This window comes from Prosopis cineraria, unplaced genomic scaffold (assembly GCF_029017545.1).
Source record: "Prosopis cineraria cultivar Desert tree isolate PC_DT_omini unplaced genomic scaffold, ASM2901754v1 PC5, whole genome shotgun sequence".
Taxonomy (NCBI): domain Eukaryota; kingdom Viridiplantae; phylum Streptophyta; class Magnoliopsida; order Fabales; family Fabaceae; genus Prosopis; species Prosopis cineraria.
In genome coordinates this window covers 25,593,457-25,616,917 of record NW_026555336.1, presented here as the reverse complement: position 1 = coordinate 25,616,917, position 23,461 = coordinate 25,593,457, and the positions used below count along the sequence as shown (strand labels likewise).

The 23,461-nt window shown below is 34.7% G+C and overlaps 1 protein-coding gene across 1 annotated transcript; it reads right to left on the bottom strand.

Annotated features, from left to right (window-relative positions):
- Positions 1-12,559: 12,559 nt before the first annotated feature.
- LOC129310792 (uncharacterized) lies at positions 12,560-14,494 on the bottom strand. Its single transcript, XM_054952704.1, has 2 exons — positions 13,716-14,494; positions 12,560-13,601 (listed from the first exon to the last, which is right to left on the bottom strand). Exons 1-2 carry the CDS (start codon positions 14,492-14,494, stop codon positions 12,560-12,562), a joined length of 1,821 nt encoding a protein of 606 aa, XP_054808679.1.
- Between the last annotated feature and the right edge of the window lie 8,967 nt (positions 14,495-23,461).

The window sequence follows — 23,461 nt, the reverse complement described above, 5'->3', positions numbered from 1 at the left end:
ATTATGTGTGAGACCAACTCTATATCACACACAGAATGGTTAGTTCTAAAAACCCAAACCATTTGGGAAGATAGATCACTTATGAAACACTTTATCACACACATGTAAAATGGCTAGTTACAAAACTAAGCCATTCTGGAAGACAAATCATGCATGGAACCAATATACTTTCAATTAAGAATTACATGATTGAGCATGATTGAAAAGACCTAGAATGAAGAGTGACAAATCATAAGAGTGTATAATATGGAACAGGCTTGAAATGTCTTAAGACTCACTTGGACAAAATGTATTCAAGAGACTTAATGACAAATCACGTGTGCATACCTTCTCATTCAAGCATGAAATAGCACTTCATATTATGCAAGGGAACACAAGGTGACAATTCAAGTGTGCATACTTAAGGGTAGCTTACGTCAATTAGAGCATAAAGCTTTATCAAGGCATCACACAAACAAAGTGACAAATCACGTGTGAATCACTTCTAATTCAAGTGTGAAACATCATTCAATGTGCCTAAGATGACAAATCATGTGGTTGACTTACTGAATCAAGCATGAATCATCAAATGATAAGAAGCTTAACTTCTATGATCCTACTAAGCTAAAATGACATAACTCACAAGCTTGAATATGCTAAGATGAGTCCTAAGATGCACAAATAGGACTTATGAGCTAAGAATGATGCATTCATTTCAAGGATAATAACATGTAATTAAGCTTTTAAAGTTTTCACATTGAATTTAAGAGAATTAAATAACTTATCTTATAAATCTTCATATTTTCTTGATTCTTTACACTCTTGAGGTTTTGTCTTCATGCTTCTTCATGTATCTACACACATAGCAAACATCTCTTCTCTTAGTTTTGTAATCATTAAAATATATGATCCAACAAGAAAGTCTACGATGATAATGAATGGTCAAGTTAACTTTATAAATCTTCACTATAGAAGAAAAAGATTTTCCATAAATAATAAAAATTATTTCAAAGCTAATTAGCATAATAGAAAAGTTTCTATTACACACTACAAAAAAAATCATGTAATCCCCATACTTTTTTTGTATAATTTCCATGATTCAAAATGTGGGAATATCAAAATCTTACGGTTCAATTGGAATGTGGCTATTTCAATTATAGGAAACACTTTTTGATAGGTAAATTATGAGTCATAGGTTATATTTTCCATGGTACTGGCAAGATCATAGGACCTTTTCCTTACATATGTAGATCCCATAGTTCTAGCAAAAACTAGTAGGATCTTATTTGAAAACAAGGGTTCATAATCCAACATAATGAGATAATTCACAAATAATATTTTCATAAGGTTCCCAAAAGTAATTTGCCCAAAAACTAGTTCATTAGGAGTAAAAGTGTCTAAAGCAACCATTCTGGAAATAATATTATGTAAAGGGGTATTTTTGAAAAAATAAGTATATGTGTCATGGCCAATATTTCACACACCACGGTGTGTGACACAAAGATGATGCATTTGCCATGGCACATAGTGCTACATTTGCTTAATGATAGCTTGAACATTAAAATCAAATTTCATTATGCATAACTTTTGTCACACACATCCAAGTCAAATAATTCACGTACCTACACAAGACTTATTGCATGATCTAGCTATTGGCTTTAGTTTGATAAAAAATATTTTCATATGATAATTTTGTCCACTAAATCCTATCAAAAGTCTCAAACCATACTTTCTAAATATTTACCCTCACAACACCAAACTAAAGCCAATTTCTAGTGTATAAATAATTTGACCACATCACACACTCATCAAACAACATACACAATCCATCTATTTACCTTCACATAAATTTCTCTTTAGTTAGGTTATAGCCACCCAACATAAGTATACTCAAATATTTAATATACTTGTCATAAAATGGATTAAATCCTTATACATTCTTTAAATATTTTTGTTTTATCAAAATAAAACCATAGTATTCAAAAATTTCTCTAATAACTACAATAGATAATAAAGTTCCAAAACAATGAGTCATATGCTCAAATTAGACAAAATAAGCCATAGGTTGGCAAAAATACATCAATAACTAAACAAATGAGGCATGATACCAAACTATGCCTCCAGTGTTTCTCCGACTAGACCCTTCCTTATAAAAATGTTAACAATAGGAAGTGAGACATAAATGTCCTGGTAACCAATACTAAGAGACTATAATGAATACAATGCAACTAATCATGTGATTGCTAAATGCAACATACAAAGCAATTTTTCTAAAAAAGTTCATATTTCGAACAAGTCCAGACAAATCAAACAATAATGCATGACCACCAACCTTATCTCTTCCTTTTTCTAGATCAAAGTCCACACTTGGTCCTAACTCACATGGCCAAAGGTAAGCTAGTCCAAGCCTTAATAAGCCACTCATTGATCAAATGAAGGTGTACCATGTGTTACTAGACAATTTTTGAACAATAAAATCCCCAAACACCTCTCTAGTTTGAACAAGTCATGTGTACAAGATTTTCCAAACAATAAAATCATGCTTTCTAAACATAGTTATTTCATAACAAACACAAACACACACACACACACACACACACACACATATACATAATTTTCATTCCACTTGGAAATAAAGTTTCTAAGTAATAAATATATATTTTCAAATACAATATTCTTCAAACAATGCTCATTTTCATAACAAAAAACATATACAACTAATCATAAAGCACATACCATAATAAATTTGTTAATATTACCTTTGCTCTTTATAAGTAAATTTCCTAAACAAGTGATTTCTCACCACCAACACCACTAGTATTACAATCTACACAATATACAATACCAAACATAATTAATATTGATACTTAAACACTAATCACACCCTAAACCTTGAGCTAAGTTAATTAACCTCACTATCCCACAATCATATATATTTGAATCATCATACTTAATAGTTCCTATCATCATTACACCCTCAAATCATAAATTTAAGTCTTAATCATCATAATCACATCTAAAATCCACCTAATCATTTTAAGGTTTTTGATATACACTACATAATTTCATTTCCACCATCAAACCAACCTAAGCAATGCTTATTTAACCTCAAACAATCCTTAGAGTTCAAACTTATAACTAGGGCATACCCAAAAATGAAAACCCTAGCTAAACCCTTAACTTAACCTAGCTTAAAATGAAGATTACAATGTTAGAGGAGAATTAGATAAGTTATCTTAGCTATTTGGGAGCTCAAATTCATGCCTTAATGATGGAAACCACCAAACCTTAGCATTTAAAACAGGTTCAAACAAGTATAAAAGAGACATTATAACAAAATATGCATTTCTGTTATGGCTAAAGAACTATTTGCCAAAACCTATGTGTTGCATCTGGAAATGCGACGCGGACGGCGCGAGAGCTAAGGTTCCGGCCTTCGGAAGGAAGACTGGAGAAATAGGAGTCGCCACCAAGATTTTGAGGGAAATCTCAGGAAACCGTTTAAAAGTGGATAAGGGTGGTCTGCGAAAATAGAAAATAGGTTCGAGAGTTGATTGAGTGTGGGGAAGGTGTTAGGCACCCCACAACACCCGTTCGTAAGAACGGTTACCTGAAGTTTGTTGTGCTATATAAATATGATTTTAAAATTATTTTAATTATCCCTTTTATATTCATGTGTTTGATATAAAAATAATAAATGTTTATTTATTTACGGGGAGGACTTGACTCAGAATCTGACTCTGAGGCCTACGTACCTTGCGGTGGGGATCGAAGTCCACGTAGTTCGGGCTTTAAAAGTTGTTGGCAAAAACATTTTTAAAGAGAAATTAATTAGAAATAATTCACCATTTTGTAAATAAAACAATTTCTGAAATTTTGATATATGTGTTTTAAATTGCAAAAAGTAATTTAATTTCAATTAATTTTCTCTATTTTTGAATTTTTGGAAAAGAAAAGGATTTAAAATTATTTTTTATTTTATGATTAGGAATTTAATTGCAGTTCCTGTAGAGCCTTATTGGCTCATAAGATAATACAATCATTCTAAATATCTGCGGAGATTTTAAAATCTCTCACGATGAAAGAATTAAATTTATTTATATGTTAGTAATAATTTATTCAAGCATGCATGTATATGTTTTTAGAGAATTGTAATCATCATACCTGCAAAGCCTTATTGACTTTTACGGTAATACAATTATCCTAAAGGTCTATGGATATTCAAAAATCTCACATGACTAAAAGATTTAATGCATTAATTTAAAAAAATTATAATTTTATTTACGAAATTTATTTATTTATTTATTTTATAAGTTAATGACCATGACATTTGCGATGACTTATTATCCTTCACAATGAGGCGATTAAGCTGAATATCTATGGAGATTTTTAAATCTCTCATGATACCATTCAAATATTTTAATTGATTGTATTTGTAAAATAATAAGAACAAACTCCTTCATTTAACCACACATTTCAAATCTCCATATGAAAATGATGTCATGCAAAATCAAAATTATCTTTAAGAATTAATCAATTATTAATAAATGAAAATTAAATACAAAATAATGTATGACTTTGAGAAATAAAGAAATAGAAATTAAATTTAGGTTGATTAATATTCTTTCATGCTAGAAGACAAGCTTGAATCTTCTTATCACTTAGCTCAACAATAAAATTTTTGTTCAAAATGTTAGAATAAAAAAAACATCATGCGAAAGTATTATAACTAAATCAACCTCATTTATAAAAGAATATAAACACATATTAGAGCATATTTAAAGTATGCAACATTATTTAGAAAAAAGAAAGCACAATATTATAGGGCTACTTTCTCTTCAAATATTTTCACACATGTTTCCTATTCATACTTGAACGTTTAAAACCTCCAAATTTTCTTATTTTAAAAATATGAGGAATTATCATCAAGGATCCCTTTCATGATACAAATATACCCACGTATCTATTGCCAGGTTTTAGAACAAGAACAGTATGAAGGAAAATACAAGTGTGGCGTACCAAATAGCAGAACAGAGAAGGGAGAAAAACAACTCAGACTTCTTGCAGTGATAGAAAAGGATGACTAGCTCCCAGTTCTGAACCAAAATGCTGCTCTTTCCTCAAGCAAGATACTGCCTTCGTTCCTTTGGCACAGAGAAAGACATCTACTCCTTTTCCTCTCGTCCTCATTTTCTCTTTTTTTGTGTTCTTTCTCTTCTCTCTGTGTTCTCATTTTTAATGTCCTTCCTCTTCTGACTGTTGCTCTCGTCTGTCTCTTCCTCTTTTTTTCTTTTTCTCGGTGCTTTTATTTTCACGTTCTCCCTTCTATTCTCGTCTCAATTTTCTCTCTCGGTTTCTCTCCTTTTTTTCAGCCAAAACCAACTCCTCTTTCCCTTCAGTTCTCTCTCAGTTTCTCTCCTTTTCTCCAGCCAAAACCAGCTCCTCTTTTTTCTGTTTCACGTTCAGCTCTCTCCATCCTTCTCTTGCTCTATTTTTCTTCTCTTTTCCTCTGTACCTCTCTTCTCCAGTTTTCGTTCGTCCTCCTGCTCCTGTTTTCTTCGTCTTCTTCTCCTTTTCCCGATACTCTTGTTTTCTACATTTTTATACTCCAAATCTTTCCCTCTCGGTCTCCTCTTTTTCTCCTTCTCTGCCTTTTCTTTTAATGCTCTGTTTTTCTGAGCGTTTTTTTTGTGCATGCGTGTGCTGAAAGCTCCCTCATTTCTGGCTTTGTTGCATGAGTGGTGCTTCCTCCTTTTTCTCTGCTCTGCATTTCATTTTTTACAGCAGCTTTCTACGTCTCCCGGTTGCGTGTTTTATATGCAAACTTTAGCCTCTGTGTTTTTTTTTTCTTTTTTTCTGCTTCTGCTCTCTCTCTCTTTTCATACGTGTGCTCTCTCACTCTCCCTCCAACTTCTGCTGCATTCTTGCTGTGCGTGTGTTTCATGTTTGCTCGTGTGTTTCCTTTTCTACTCGTGTTTCTGCTTCTTCTTTTCCATTGTCCTCCTTTTCAGCCGAAAAGTGTGGTGTTCTTTCGTTGCTTTTTTTTCATGGCTACATTCCTGCTCTGTTTTGCGTTTCACTTTGCGTGTGCTTAAACAGTTCAGGTTTGCTGTCTGCTACTCTTAGTTTCTTTTTCTCTATGCCTGACTCTGGTTTCATGCGTGACTTCCCCCTTTTTTTTCTATGTATGGGACTGCTATGGTTTTCATCGCTTTTTTTTTTGCTTTCTTTCTCTACATGTTCTGCTTCCCTTTTCCTTCTATCGTGCCTAGTCTCCGTGTGTGTGTTGCTGCTGCACGTTTCTGTTTCTTCTCGCTCTGTGTTTGTCCGAAAGTGTGTATGGGTATGTGTTCTGTGTATGCCTCTGTTTCTTTCATCTTTCTTTCTGGTGCTAAGTCAAAAAGTCAGTGCATGCATAATCTATTTTTTTGTTATCTAATTCCTGCTGCTACACCGGGATAAATGGATAAAGGCATTAGTTAAGCACTGGATTTTCTAGCGTATAACCCTTGATTTCCATATTATTTATATTATTATTATTATTTTGTTTTTAAAACCTAACTCTCTTTTCTTTTAGTTTTTAATTATTTTATTATTATTATTATGTATATGTACATATGAGAGAGACAATTAGATCTTAAAAAAAAAAAAGCTTAATTCTTAAGAAGTTGATTCTCATAATTTTCTTATTATTGAAATATTTTGAGAGAGATTTTAAAGATTTAAGCAAGGTTATTATTCTTAATTTTTTTTATTTTAAAAGATATATAATCTCTAGAAGGATTAAATTTTATTTTTGTATTATATATACACATATATATGAAAATATAATCCAAAAAGATTAAATTTCCTTTTTTGTATTTTTATATATTTTTTTAGTTATTAAAAATAATGCCCGGACAAAATAGGGTGTTCATAGTTGCCCCTCTTTACTTGTTTCTTATGTAAGTATGAAAAAGTGTGGTTTTGAATTCTTACATAAGCAGCAAGTAAAGATACAACATATATTTTGATCGGCCATGTAATACTTATGAAAAGACCTTGCTGCCCCTGACATGACAAGATATGATTAAATGCCAGACTATTGCATAACAAACACAATGACATGATTTGATTTTTTTTAATGCGATGAGGTGATGTGATGCAAAAAAAAAAGATCAATTGACATAGAAAGATGCCGTAAACAAATGACCATGACTCAGACCAAATATGAATGAAGAAAGAAGCATATGCTTTGTCATCTACTCAAAAATACCTTTCTTTTGAGCGGTAAGGAAATGCCTATCTATGTAGGGCTTTTGGTGGGTGCCTGTCTTTACAGGGCTTTGAACCATAAGGAAGTGCCTAGCCATGTAGGGCTTTTGGTGAGTGCCTGTCTTTACAGGGCTTTGAATCATAAATTGATATACTATTTGTAAATAATAATTTTATTATGTATCTTCTCTCTCTCACTTTCTTCTTTCATCATTTTTTTTCGTTTTTATTAAATTTTTTGTAGATAATAATAATAATAATTACAATAATAAAAGCGGTACTAACATATGCCCTCACGCTAGGTAGAAGATATCATTGCTTTATGTAATTGTTTCGTTTAACTAACTCCTTCTTAAGATTTAGTGGCAACACATAGGATTGGTGGACAACAGAATCTAGTGCAACTCGAATAAGGTACATGCCTCTGATTTCTTCCAACATCCCAAGAATAGAACCTTTATTGTTGAAATTTGTGGGAATAAGGGAGAGAGTCTTGTATCACATGTAAAAAGTATAATATAAAGTGTTGTGTCTCTAATAAGGCTAATTTTATAAACAAGAAAGAATGCAATAAGGATCATGTATATAAGAGATTATACTTCATGAAAAGCTAGTTTATCGACTGAATAAGCTACTTAGAGTCACAAGAAAGAGAGAAATTTAACAGGAGGAGTCTCAAAGGAATAAAAAAATCAGGCAGAAGAAGTTTCTTCATTGGAACCTTTATAACATTTGCAACGAACTTCTATGTCACTATGAATATATGTGGTAAGAATTGATTATGTGAAGCATCTATCCACCCCATTCCAGCAAAACACCATCTTTCTAACCCATTAATACAATATTTTAGTTCGCTATAGCTTTGCTTAAACCTCCCTTCTTTTGCCTTACCTTTTGCCTAGGTGCCCTTTTTAGGTTTTCAACCTAGCAAGCATCTTTGTTTGATCTCTCTCTTTTTCTTCTTTTTTTTATTTTTTTTAACTTTTGCCTAGGTGTCCTTTTCTTGTTTTTAACCTAGCAGGCATCTTTGTTTGATCTCTCTCTTTTTTTTTACCTTAACTTTTGCCTAGGTTGCCTTTTCTGGTTTTCAACCTAGCAGGTACTTTAGCTTCAAGCAAAATATCTCTTCACAGCATCCGAATTTATAGGTTTTGACAATTCTTGGCCCTTCATATCTACCAAAATAAGGGCGCCTCCTGAAAAGGCTTGCTTCACAATATAAGGGCCTTCGTAGAAAGGAGCCCATTTACCTCGGCAATCTTCTTGACTCGGGAGGATTTTTTTCAAGACTAGGTCCCCTGGCTTAAATTCTCTTGGACGCAGCTTATTATTAAAAGCCTTTGCCATCCTCTTTTAGTATAATTGTCCATGACATATGGCTGCTAATCGCTTCTCTTCTATCATGTTCAATTGTTCAAATCGAGTTTTAATCCATTCATCTTCTTCTAACACGGATTCTATGACTACCCTTAATGAGGGTATCTCTACTTCAATTGGAGTCACAGCCTCCATGCCATATACCAATGAGTATGGTGTTACCCCAGTTGACACAGCATAGTTGTGCGATACCCATAAAGAGCATAGGGAAGCATCTCATGCCAATCCTTATATGTGATTGTCATCTTTCCAATGATCTTCTTAATATTTTTATTAGTTGCTCAACCGCCCCATTCATTTGAGGTGGATAAGCTGCCGAGTTATGGTGTTTAATCTTGAACTGTCCGTACAACTTCTGAACTTCTATCCCATTCAAATTAGGTGCATTATCTGTAATAATCTGTTCTGGTAGGCTGTATCTACAGATAATGTTCGTTTTCAAAAACCTAAGGAAAGCTTTCTGGGTAATGCTAGCAAAAGAAGCAGCCTCTATCCACTTTATGAAATAATTGATAGCTACAAGGATGAAACGGTGCCTATTTGAGGCCTTAGGATTGATTGGACCAATAACATCAAGTCCCCATAAAGAGAAAGGCCAGGGGGCCACAAGGTTATGAAGCGGTTGAGGTGGGGCATGTATTCGAGCAGCATAAATTTGGCATTTATAACACTTTTTGACATATTCAATGCAATCTCTTTCTATAGTTAGCCAAAAATAACCCTGTCTCTGAACTTGTTTTGCCATAGTATGGCCATTAGCATGAGTTCCGCATATTCCTTCATAAACCTCCTTCAAAATTTTTCGTGCATCCCCTGAGTCAACACACCGAAGCAATGTACCATCAAAAGTTCCTTTATATAGTACATCCCCACTAAGGAAGAAATTCATTGCCATACGTCGGATAGTCTTCTTGTCATTTTCCATTGCCTCCAAAGGGTATTCTCCGCTTTTTACATAATTTTTTATATCATGAAACCATAGATGTGCCTTCATTTCATTTTCAATATTCAAGCAATATGCAGGATTAATTTTAGCCTCAATCCTAATTGGTTGAACGTGAATTCCACAATCCAACTTAACCATGACAGCTAGTGTTGCTAAAGCATCTGCAAATTGATTCTTATCATGAGATAAGTGGTGGAATCTCACTTTGTCAAATTTATTAATCATCTGGGTGAGATATTTTTGATATGGGATTAACTTGGAATCCTTAGTCTGCCACTCGTCAGTTGCTTGATAAATAACAAGAGCGGAATCTCTGAAAACATTAAGTTCCTTAATGCCTAATATCACGACAGCTTGTAAGCCATTTAAACATGCTTCATACTCAGCCATGTTGTTAGTGCAGTCAAAGCCTAATTTGATGGCTAATGGGAATTGTCTGCCCTCTGGGGATATCAACACTGCTCCTAATCCATTTCCATAAATGTTTGCTGCCCCATCAAAATACATCTTCCATTTTTCTTCCCCTCGTGCTTCCTCTTCTGCCACAAGAACATCCTCGCCTAGGAATTGAAAATTTATAGGTTGGTATTCTTCCATAGGATTTGCTGCCAAATAATCTGCAATGATACTTCCTTTAATTGACTTATGAGTCATGTATTTCACATCATATTCCGAGAGTATTACCTGCCACCTAGAAACTTGACCTGATACATGAGGACTCTCAAAAATATATTTTATGGGATCTATTCGTGAAATCAACCATGTGGTATAATACAACGTGTATTGCCTTAGTCGTCGAGTAACCCATACTAAACCACAACATGTCTTTTCAATTAGTGAATAGCGTGATTCACAATCAGTGAATTTTTTGCTCAAATAATAAACCGCCTTTTCCTTTTTGCCGACTTCATCAAGTTATCCCAGCATTGCACCTATAGATGTAGGTCTTATGGTTAAGTAAAGAATCAAAGGCCGACCAGGTGTCAGAGGTACTAATAGTGGAGGGTTCAATAAATAATCCTTAATCTTGTCAAAAGCTTGCTGACAATATTCATCCCACGTGTCAGTATGACTTTTTCGTAATAATTTAAAAAGTGGCTCATAAGTAGCAGTTAGATTGGCTATGAATCTGGATATATAATTCAGGTACCCTAAAAAACTGCGAACCTCTTTCTCTGTTTGTGGCGGCCTCATGTCGTGAATTGCTTTGACCTTGTCAGAATCTACCTCTATGCCCTTCTTACTGACAATAAAACCTAACAATTTTCTCGATGAGGCTCCAAATACGCATTTATTAGGGTTTAACCTGAGCTTGTATTTACGCAAGCATTTAAACAATTTTCGAAGAACTACTACATGGCTTTCATCTTCAGCAGACTTAGCTACCATGTCATCCACATACACCTCAATCTCCTTATGCATCATGTCATGAAACAGTACTACCATGGCTCGCTGATAAGTTGTACCCACATTCTTTAATCCAAAGGGCATCACCTTATAGCAAAAGGTACCCCAAGGTGTAATGAAAGTAGTTTTATGTTTGTCCTCCACGTGCATAGGAATCTAGTTGTATCCTGAATAACCATCCATAAAGGAATATCTGTAACTGCGTGCTATATTATCCACAAGCATATCAATATGCGATAAAGGAAAGTTATCCTTAGGGCTAGCACGATTCAAGTCCCTATAATCTACACACATTCTAACTCGTCCATCTTTTTTTGGTACTGGAATAATGTTTGCAACCCATTATGGATATTTGACTACTTTTAAGAATCTGACTTCCCATTGTTTCTTTTCTTCTTCTCTAATTTTAAGTGACATATCAGGGCTCATTCGTCGTAATTTTTGCTTCTTAAGTTTACTATCAGGATGTAAAGGTAACCTATGAGCAGCAATCTCTGAATCAATCCCTGGCATATCCAAGTATGACCATGCAAACATATCAAGGTACTCTCGAAACAAACTAATCATCTCTTCTTTCTCTGGATTATCAACAATTTTTAACTCTTTTTTATCTTCCTCCATCCTTAAATTTACAATTTCAATCGATTCCTCATGTGGCATGATGCCTCGTTCAGAAGATTCTATCATTTTTACAAAGATTAGGGGCGTTTCTTCATCTTTATCAGTTTCATAATCATATGTATCCATAGTGAAACATAGTTCATTCAAACTATGCTCAGGAACCAATGAATTAGACAGGAGTTCCGAGAATTCTAATTCCCTGGAAAATTATTGTGCAAGGTGAATGAGTATTTATACGTATGAGGTGCAAATAAGAATATGAGAAAAATACTATGGATGGAGAGAGAAAGGGTGGATAATGAATGAAATGATGGGGAGAGTGAAGAGAGAAAACAAAGAAACAAAATATTGCATTCATTCTTTAAATAAAGTTTAAGAGTACACAAATTAACCTAAAAAGTGAAACAACACATGGAAATATTACTTTAACAACATGACATCAACAATCTCCTTAAATTCCTAGTTGCCCAACTCTTTTACTGGCGTGTCTGGCTGTATCCATACCTCCTTTGAGCTTCCTTTGTAATCTTCACTCATCATAGCTATAAAACCATTTGGATTGATTATCTCTATAGGTGATGGAAACGTTTCACAAATATGTGGGATTTCTTGCTTATCTTGCTTCTTTCCTTTCTTCAACTTCATTTGCCTTGTCATTGATGCTTCTAAAGAAGGCTCATATCCTAGACCTTGACGTTTTGGGTTTTCTAGTAGTACTATTGGTTCTTTTATCCCTTGCAACTTGGTTCCCAATCCTTTTCCTGATTTAAATCCATAGTTCTTCATGATCTTAGCCACGACTTGATTCACCTCCTTACTTGATTGGCCAATCTCAACAAACTCAAAGTTTTGATATGTGCTTTCAAATGATTGCTCAATATTCTCAATATAAGGCACCACACTTGGCTTACTAATTATCAGTTCTTCTTCTCCTCTTATGGTAATAAGTCTTCCATCATTAATGTATTTGAGTCTTTAGTGTAGAGTCGAGGGTACAGCCTCAGCATCATGAATCCAAGGTCTACCAAGTAACATGGTATATGTAGCATCAATGTACATAACTTGAAATTCTACCACGAAAGTACTTGGTCCAATTTGCAATGGGAGGCAGACATTGCCTATAACTTCTCGTCTTGTCCCATCAAATGCCTTAACTACCACGTCGCTATGTTTCATACAAGATGCATCAACAGGTAAAAGTTCTATAGTAGATCGAGGTAAGACATTTAAGGTAGAATCCCCATCAATCAATACTTTGGCTATTACATAACCATGGCACTTTAAAGTAATGTGGAGCACCTTTGGGCATTGAGAAGCTGTCAAGAAAATCTCATCTTCGAAGAATGCAATCAATGTAGAGTTTTTCACAGTATTAGCTAGATTAACCACTTTCTTAGGAGTTATGTTTGGCCACACATAAGCTTCATTTAGAACCTTTTGTAAAGCCTTTCGATGTACTTCAGAACTAAAAATGAGGGACAATATTGAAATTCGTGCTGGGGTCTTATTCAATTGTTCCACAATGTTATATTCACTTTGTTTCATAATCTTTAAAAATTCATCGATCCCTCCTTTTTTGCCTTTCACGGTAAATTCTTTAGTGCCTGAGCTTTCTCCAACTTCTAAACCCTTACCCCCTAGCGTGTAGGTTTCATCGGTGTAAATTCGACCACTTCGTGTAATTCCACCAACAGTAATGTCAACATTACTAGCTTTGTTTAGTGTCCCTTGATCGTGAAGGCCTTCAATTCTTAAGCCATAATTCCAGGGTACAGCATGATTGCTATGATATGGGAATGATGCTGGTATGTGGAGGAGAGCAATAGGTTTCTTGTTACTGACATTATGAGATGTTTTGCCAATAAGCAAAAAGGATTTTTCCGCTGATTCCTTCACTTCATAAATTAGCTTATTTGTTGGAAAGGATGAATTTTCTCCTTCTATAGCTTGTGACTCCTTATTGATTACAAAATATGTAACCTTCTCATCTAATGCACATACATTTCTCGTATTTTTTCTGTCAATGACCACAATCCCTAATATCATCATTTTTTGAGCTAACTCTTTGAAAGGAATACATTTTTCAATGTCATGACCTATAACCTCTTAGTGATATTCACAAAAATCAAACATAGCTCGAGAAGTTCTTTCATTGCTCCCAAAGCTTTGCTGGATGTAGCCCAATTCTCTTAAGTGCTCATACAGCTGCTTCATGGTGCAAGGAATGTCCTCTACTGCTTTTGAGAGGCTAATGTCATTATCTATCATGGCAACTGGCTTTCCTTTCTCATGCTCAGGTGGATTGGTAGTGATATTAGGATTGTTACATGTCTTAATCCCAATATGATTGTTATCTAATAAAAGAAGCACATGTCTTCTGAAAGCATTACATTTGTCAATAGAATGGCCAGCCACCCCCATGTGGTATTCACATGTTGCGTTCGGATCATACCAAGCTGGGAAAGGTGGTTGGAGAGGTTTAATAGGTTGAGGCCCCATAAGATTCTTTGCAACCAAATCTTTATACAACTCTGTCCGTGTAACATTAAAGTTTGGTAATGGGCGCTCATCCCGAGGTGGCCTTACTGGTCTTGCTCTAATATGGTGTTGATTATCCATTTGATGATTAAATTGAGCATTTAGAGAAGTATGATAAAATTCTGCCCTTGGTCGTGTTGAATCAAACCGTGCAAAGTTGTTTGGTTGGGAGTACGAAGGGTTACGGGCGCGATTGAAGGGTTGTTGGTAGGGTCCTTGTACATAATTGATGTCTCCCTCCTTTTTCTTCCCCACTTGTGCTTCCTTGGCTTCTGAGGGTGTATTTTCTAATCTTCCTCTCCGTATGCTCGTATCAATTCGTTCACCTACTTCAATAAGATCAGAAAAATCTCGAGCCTGCGTTCCTAACATAATCTTATAATAAGGATCAACTAGAGCATTAATAAAATAAGTTCATAACTCCGACTCAATTAGAGGAGGTTGAACTTCGGAGGCAACTGATCTCCAACTTTGGGCATATTCCTTAAAAGTCTCATTAGCCTTCTTCTTCATCCCTTCTAACTGTTCCCTTGTTAGGGCTATACTTAGGTTAAACCTGTATTGTTTCATGAATGCCCCAACCAAATCACCCCATTTCTTATATTTAGAGCGATCAGATTTCATAAACCACCTTAATGCACTCCCTGTGAGACTTTCTTGGAAGAAATTGATGAGGAACTTTTCTTTCCTTGACCAAACTAACATCTTTGTACAGTAAGTAACCAAATGATATTCAGGATCACTACTACCATCATACTTAGTGAAGTCTGGTACTTTAATTTTTTTTAGAACAGGCACTTCCGGTAGTAAGCAGAGTTCATCAATCTTAAGGGATCCCCAGGAGACTGGACCTTGTAAAGCCCGAAGTTGATCCTTCATTTTTGATATCTCTTCCTTCCAGCTGTCTTTGGAATTATCTTCCATGCCTTTTAGTGATACATTATTAAAACCTTCAGTTGGATCTATAACCGAAATGTTATATGTATATACTTCTCCCTTATTCCACTCTTGGGTAGGTTGTTCAGGGGATTTCGCTATAGGATCAATCCTTCCACCGACTGCCGTACTATTAACAACCCCCCTTGTGGCTGTAAAGACTCATTTCCTTGGTTTCCACTAGGGGGTTGGGGGTTACTAGTGTTAGCTATCCCACTTGCATTCATATTTTGCAACAACTTCATCATTTCACCCATTTGAGCTTGTATAAGGGTCACTTGATTTTTCAAAGATGATACTTCTTCTTCCATTCCTTCCTCATGCTCAAGGTCACGAACCTCTATTGCTATAGCCTTAACTCGGGCACGAGTCAAATAAACTCGGGTAGGGTGATGAGTTTGGTTAAACAAATTCTTTACTGGAGCAATGTTACTTCCTGATTAAAAATAAATAAATAAATAAATTATAGATCTTTTTTTTAAAAAAAATGGAAATTAGTGGATTGTCACTTAGAGTTGGCATACAAAATACTAGGTCACTTGAATGCGAATCACCACTTGTTTGAAGAATTATCATAGTTTTCTTATTCCCTTAAGATACGTATTGTATTCATAAGAATATAAGGTTGGCAATCAATTCATAAGAACTCTAATTTCTTTATAAATGATGTCCATTACAAAAGAGAATCTCTTGGTGCAAAATACAAGCAGCCCAAACATTTTACATATAATTCCCTCACGTCACCATGATTGCGCTAATGCCCTTATTTCCCCCATGACATCATCACATAGTATAATGAAATCTGACATTTCTGCTGAAGTATTAAAGGGATGGCTCATGTGCTCTGCTTGTGTGTAAACCTCCCAGAATCTTGGAATGGTTATATTTGCCAATTGAATCCAACTTTCAGCTCGATCCCTCCATTTTTCTACCTCTTCTGCTTTTCTGGAATAAAGTGTCCTCCAATCATCTAACACATCAGTTTGTTGGTGTATTTGTTCTATTAAATTTTGAATTATGCTAGATGTATCTCTTCTAACTGCTGCTAATTCATTTGCCTTTACCTTTAACTGCTTAGTAACCATTTCCACCTTTTGTGATAAACTCTTTAAAGGACGAAGGGCTTGTACTTCATTATTGAGAGCGTCCCTTTCTTTAGTGACCTTTATCAACTTGATCCGGTTATCCTTCACCTCCTGATCATGCTCTTTAAGTTGTATATGCATGTCACACATTGTGCGTTTGAGCTTCAAATTCTCCTTTTTCAATTGATCTATCTTTGTACTCTCTTGCCATATATCTTGTCTCTTCATCCTTTGTATTTACTCTTGTAAGGAAGTATACTCATGTTATAGGTAGGTTAAAGCTTCTTTGTTCTCTTGATCTGCTTTGGTCAATCTTTCTATCTCCTCACCCCTTCTTTCGAATTGTCTCGTTAACTCCTTCTGTGCTTCTGTTGTGTCACTGCTAAGCAAAGGATCAAGGTGAGCAAACGCTGGATTAGCTCCCTGAATTCTTTTTGATAACCAAGTTAGATAATCTTCATCTGCCCTTATCAGACGTACCCCTAACTCCGTCTTTCCTCTATATAGAACTTTACCCCATGCATTTGCCACCTTTTGGCTTAGATTCTTAGTTGTGGCATCATCATGAAGGAATTAAATTCTCTGAACTTCTTCTCCCGAAGGAATTTTTTATTGGAAACCTAGTTGTCTCAATAATAATGCAGGATTGTAGTTTATTCCTCCCCGCGGCCCCATGAGTGGAACATTTAAGAAATCCCCGCATTGATAAATTATTTTCTCATTGCTCTACTATATCAATTTCCAATAAACTCTTCCTTCTTGAAGTTGATTAAAAACTTCACTCCACCCTTTTCAGTCTAATATGGTCCTGCCTTCTTTATTCTTGAATGCAGTAAGTGGATTATAGGAATCATGCCATTTCCCTTCTTGGAATTCTTTTCCGTACAAGTGATTCATGATCCACACATTTAATAAGTGAAGGCAACACCTCAATCTTCCCTTTTTCTTGGCATGGCAATGGCTTAAAGTCATGTAGGTTTCTGCCAGAATTGCTGTTACGGGGTTAATTCGGTGATATTCTACCATGTAAAATACACTGATTGCATGTAAATCAATTATCCCTATAACAAATGGGAATAGAATTACTCTATAAATTACCATAGCAAAAACCCTATTGAAAACAATCCATCTTTTCTGCTCAGCCAATTTGACCAAGTATTTCTCCATAAATGCCCTTGAAATCCCCTCCTCCTTTCCTGGACAAAGCGATTTGACCTCCTCAATATTTAGGTCAAGAAGCTTGGCAATTTGATTTTTTGATGGTAGATATCCTGGGTATTTATACACTTGATCTCCTTCCTCAAGAGGCATCCCTAAGAAAGCTCCATATTCCTCTATTGTAGGAGCGAGTTGAAAGTCTGGGAATATAAAACATCTCAATGTATCATCCCAATACTGCCCCAAAACAATCATGGCATCAGTTTGAACTGGTACGTAAAGCAAGTCCAAAAGATCCCCATATTTCTTCCTAAACTCAGATAGTGAATTTCTTTTGATGTGTCGAGAGAGTTCTCTCAAGTTGTCTAACGTTTCCATCATTGCCTCCAATTTTATTCCCTTGCCTCTATACACTACTCCTGTTGGAATTGCATCCATGACATTCATTGTGCTTTTCTCTTGTATGCTAACCTTTCTTAACAATCCACTTTATTTCCTATTAAAATAAGAAATGAAAAGAAAATGAAAAGGTACTATGTCACAAATATAATTTAATCATAGCTTCTATCCCTCCAAATTCTTATTGAATTTCAGGGGAATAAAAACTAGAGTTTATTTTACAGGAGATGGAGTATTTTCACAATTATAGTTAATGTTTTTTTTTCCTTTTTTTACAAGCCTAATTAATTAATACTAACTTATTAACAATCTTACTCACTCCTCTGATTCCTTACTGCTCCTTAAGAAAAAATGCCCACCAATTAAATGACATATATATATATATATATTACTGATGGCTTTTATAGAATATTTATAATCTAAATAGTATCTTTTAATATTGATAAATTCGCTATCTATTCTTTGTTTAAGGAAATGACGTGGAAAAAAGTTTTTTTTTTTACATCAAATATTATCCTTAGGCAAGATATCTCAGGAGCACTTCATCCACATACTATAGGGATACTAGCAAGCTTGACTTATTATGTGCAAAGTTCTTGGTTTGATCTAACAATCCTAGCATGGGCAACCAAGCTGCTTCCACCATGAAGATAGAAACCCCATTTAATAAATTTATTCCTCCGAGAGCCTTTCAACCCTTCAGGGAGTAAACTTAATAAATAAGTAACAACTCAGGCGAAGTTTTCATAGTAATCTCCAAGAATATGAACATTCCTCAGGAAAACCGTTACCAACTTCTGCTAACCTAAGGCTCCCTTAGACCCGGGTATAAGGCCCGTTATGTGTGTGAGGGTAAGTGTATGCAAATTTGATATTCCCCATCCCTTATCTACCAATCAAGTCAAACAAAGAGATAAATATATGTACAAATAAGAGTCTTCTATCCTAGAATTCATTCCGCCTGTTATCTATCCTAAGACATGTTATAAAACAAATTAAAAGACAGAGAAGAGAAATAATAAGGGAAAAAGCAAACAAAAATTAAAAAGGATAATAGTAAAAAAAGAAAAACCATATTATATTTTGAACACAACAAACTTATATAGGCTTGACTCTCTAAGTCCCCAGCGGAGTCGCCAACTATCGCATCTAGAAATGCGATGCGGATGGCGTGAGAGTGAAGGTTCCGGCCTTCGGAAGGAAGACTGGAGAAATAGGAGTTGCCACCAAGATTTTGAGGGAAATCTTGGGAAACCGTTTAAAGGTGGATAAGGATGGTCTGCGAAAATAGAAAATAGGTTCGGGAGTCGATTGAGTGTAGGGAAGGTGTTAGGCACCCCACAACACCCGTTCGTAAGAACGGTTACCTGAAGTTTGTAGTGATATATAAATATGATTTTAAAATTATTTTAATTATCCCTTTTATATTCATGTGTTTGATATAAAAATAATAAGAATTAAGTGTGAAATGTTTATTTATTTACGTGGAGGACTTGACTCAAAATCTGACTCTGAGGCCTACGTACCCTGCGGTGGGGATCGAAGTCCACGTAGTTCGGGCTTTAAGAGTTGTTGGCAAAAATATTTTTAAAGAGAAATTAATTAAAAATAATTCACCATTTCGTAAATAAAACAATTTCTGAAATTTTGATATATGTGTTTTAAATTGCAAAAAGTAATTTAATTTCAATTAATTTTCTCTATTTTTGAATTTTTGGAAAAGAAAAGGATTTAAAATTATTTTTTATTTTATGATTGGGAATTTAATTGCAGTTCCTGTAGAGCCTTATTGGCTCATAAGATAATACAATCATTCTAAATATCTGCGGAGATTTCAAAATCTCTCACAATGAAAGAATTAAATTTATTTATATGTTAATAATAATTTATTCAAGCATGCATGTATATGTTTTTAGAGAATTGTAATCATCATACCTGTAAAGTCTTATTGACTTTTACGGTAATACGATTATCCTAGAGGTCTATGGATATTCAAAAATCTCACATGACCAAAAGATTTAATGCATTAATTTAAAAAAATTATAATTTTATTTACAAAATTTATTTATTTATTTATTTTATAAGTTAATGACCACGACATTTGCGAGGACTTATTATCCTTCACAATGAGGCGATTAAGCTGAATATCTACGGAGATTTTTTAAATCTCTCACGATACCATTCAAATATTTTAATTGATTGTATTTGTGAAATAATAAGAACAAACTCCTTCATTTAACCACACATTTAAAATCTCCATATGAAAATGATGTCATGCAAAATCAAAATTATCTTTAAGAATTAATCAATTATTAATAAATGGAAATTAAATACAAAATAATGTATGACTTTAAGAAATAAAGAAATAGAAATTAAATTTAGGTTGATTAATACTCTTTCATGCTAGAAGACAAACATGAATCTTATTATCACTTAGCTCAACAATAAAATTTTTGTTCAAAATGTTAGAATAAAAAAAAACATCATGCGAAAGTATTATAACTAAATCAACCTCATTTGTAAAAGCATATAAACACATGTTAGAGCATATTTAAAGTATGCAACATTATTTAGAAAAAAGAAAGCACAATATTACAGGGCTACTTTCTCTTCAAATATTTTCACACATGTGTCCTATTCATACTTGAACGTTTAAAACCTCCAAATTTTCTTATTTTAAAAATATGAGGAATTATCATCAAGGATCCTTTCATGATACAAATATACTCACGTATCTATTGCCAGTTTTAGAACAAGAACAATATGAAGGAAAATACAAGTGTGGCGTACCAAATAGCAGAGCAGAGAAGGGAGAAAAACAACTCAGACTTCTTGCAGTGATGGAAAAGGATGACTAGCTCCCAGTTCTAAACCAAAATGCTGCTCTTTCCTCAAGCAAGATACTACCTTCATTCCTTTGGCACAGAGAAAGACATCTACTCCTTTTCCTCTCGTCCTCGTTTTCTCTATTTTTTTGTGTTCTTTCTCTTCTCTCTGTGTTCTCGTTTTTGATGTCCTTCTTCTTCTGACTGTTGCTCTCGTCCGTCTCTTCCTCTTTTTTTTTTTCTTGGTGCTCTTGTTTTCACGTTCTCCCTTCTATTCTCGTCTCAATTTTCCCTCTCGGTTTCTCTCCTTTTTTTTTCAACCAAAACCAACTCCTCTTTCCCTTCAGTTCTCTCTCAGTTTCTCTCCTTTTCTCTAGCCAAAACCAGCTCCTCTTTTTTCTATTTCACGTTCAGCTCTCTCCATCCTTCTCTTGCTCTATTTTTCTTCTCTTTTCCTCTGTACCTCTCTTCTCTAGTTTTCGTTCGTCCTCCTGCTCCCGTTTTCTTCCTCTTCTTCTCCTTTTTCCGGTGCTCTTGTTTTCTACATTTTTATACTCCAGATCTTTCCCTCTCAGTCTCCTCTTTTTCTCCTTCTCTACCTTTTCTTTAATGCTCTATTTTTTTGAGCGTTTTTTCTGTGCATGCGTGTGCTGAAAGCTCCCTCATTTCTGGCTTTGTTGCATGAGTGGTGCTTCCTCCTTTTTCTCTGCTCTGCATTTCATTTTTTTACAGTAGCTTTCCACGTCTCCCGGTCGCATGTTTCATATGCAAACTTTAGCCTCTGTGTTTTTTTTTCTTTCTTTTTTTTTTTGCTGCTGCTCTCTCTTCTTTTCGTACGTGTGCTCTCTCACTCTGCCTCCAACTTCTGCTGCATTCTTACTATGCGTGTGTTTCGTGTTTGCTCGTGTGTTTCCTTTTCTGCTCGTGTTTCTGCTTCTTCTTTTCCACTGTCCTCCTTTTCAGCCGAAAAGTGTGGTGTTCTTTCATTGCTTTTTTTTCATGGCTACGTTCCTGCTCTGTTCTGCGTTTTACTTTACGTGTGCTTAAACAATTCAAGTTTGCTGTCTGCTACTCTTGGTTTCTTTTTCTCTATGCCTGACTCTGGTTTTATGCGTGACTTCCCCCTTTTTTTTCTATGTATGGGACTGCTATGGTTTTCATCGCTTTTTTTTCTGCTTTCTTTATCTACGTGTTCTGCTTCCCTTTTCCTTCTATCGTGCCTAGTCTCCGTGTGTGTGTTGCTGCTGCACGTTTCTGTTTCTTCTCACTCTGCGTTTGTCCGAAAGTGTGTGTGGGTATGTGTTCTATGTATGCCTCTGTTTCTTTCATCTTTCTTTCTGGTGCTAAGTCAAAAAGTCTGTGCATGCGTAATCTATTTTTTTGTTATCTAATTCCTGCTGCTACACCAGGACAAATGGATAAAGGCATTAGTTAAGCGCTGGATTTTCTAGCGTTTAACCCTTGATTTCCATATTATTTATATTATTATTATTATTTTGTTTTTAAAACTAACTCTCTTTTCTTTTAATTTTTAATTTTATTATTATTATTATTATGTATATGTACATATGAGGGAGACAATTAGATCTTCAAAAAAAAAAGCTTAATTCTTAAGAAGTTGATTCTCATAATTTTCTTATTATTGAAATATTTTGAGAGAGATTTTAAAGATTTAAGCAAGGTTATTATTCTTAATTTTTTTATTTTAAAAGATACATAATCTCTAGAAGGATTAAATTTTATTTTTGTATTATATATACACATATATATGAAAATATAATCCAAAAAGATTAAATTTCCTTTTTTGTATTTTTATATATTTTTTTTAGTTATTAAAAATAATGCCCGAACAAAATAGGGTATTCACAGTTGCCCCTCTTTACTTGTTTCTTATGTAAGTATGAAAAAGTGTGGTTTTGAATTCTTACATAAAGATAGAACATGTATTTTGATCGGCCATGCAATACTTATGAAAAGACCTTGTTGCCCCTGACATGACAAGATATGATTAAATGCAAGACTATTGCATAAAAAAAACAATGACATGATTTGATTTTTTTTTAATGCGATGAGGTGATGCAATGCAAACAAAAATGATCAATTGACATAGAAAGATGCCGTAAACAAATGACCATGACTCAGACCAAATATGAATGAAGAAAGAAGCATATGCTTTGTCATCTACCCAAAAATACATTTCTTTTGAGCGGTAAGGAAATGCCTATCTATGTAAGGCTTTTGGTGGGTGCCTATCTTTACAGGGCTTTGAACGGTAAGAAAGTGCCTAGCCATGTAGGGCTTTTGGTGAGTGTCTGTCTTTACAAGGCTTTGGACGGTAAGAAAGTGCCTGGCCATGTAGGGCTTTTAGTGAGTACCTGTCTTTACAGGGCTTTGAGCGGTAAGGAAGTGCCTGGCCATGTAGGGCTTTTAGTGAGTGCCTGTCTTTACAGGGCTTTGAGCGGTAAGGAAGTGCCTAGCCATGTAGGGCTTTTGGTGAGTGCCTGTCTTTACAGGGCTTTGAGCGGTAAGGAATTGCCTAGCCATGTAGGGCTTTTGGTGAGTGCCTGTCTTTACAGGGTTTTAAATTATAAATTGATATACTATTTGTAAATGATAACTTTATTATGTATCTTCTCTCTTTCACTTTCTTCTTTCATCATTTTTTTCATTTTTTATTAAATTTCTTGTAGATAATAATAATAATAATTACAATAATAAAAGCGGTACTAACATATGCCCTCACGCTAGGTAGAAGATATCATTGCTTTATATAATTGTTTCGTTTAACCAACTCGTTCTCAAGATTTAGTGGCAACACATAGGATTGGTGGACAACAGAATCTAGTGCAACTCAGATAAGGTACGTGCCTCTGATTTCTTCCAACATCCCAAGAATAGAACCTTTATTGTTGAAATTTATGGGAATAAGCGAGAGA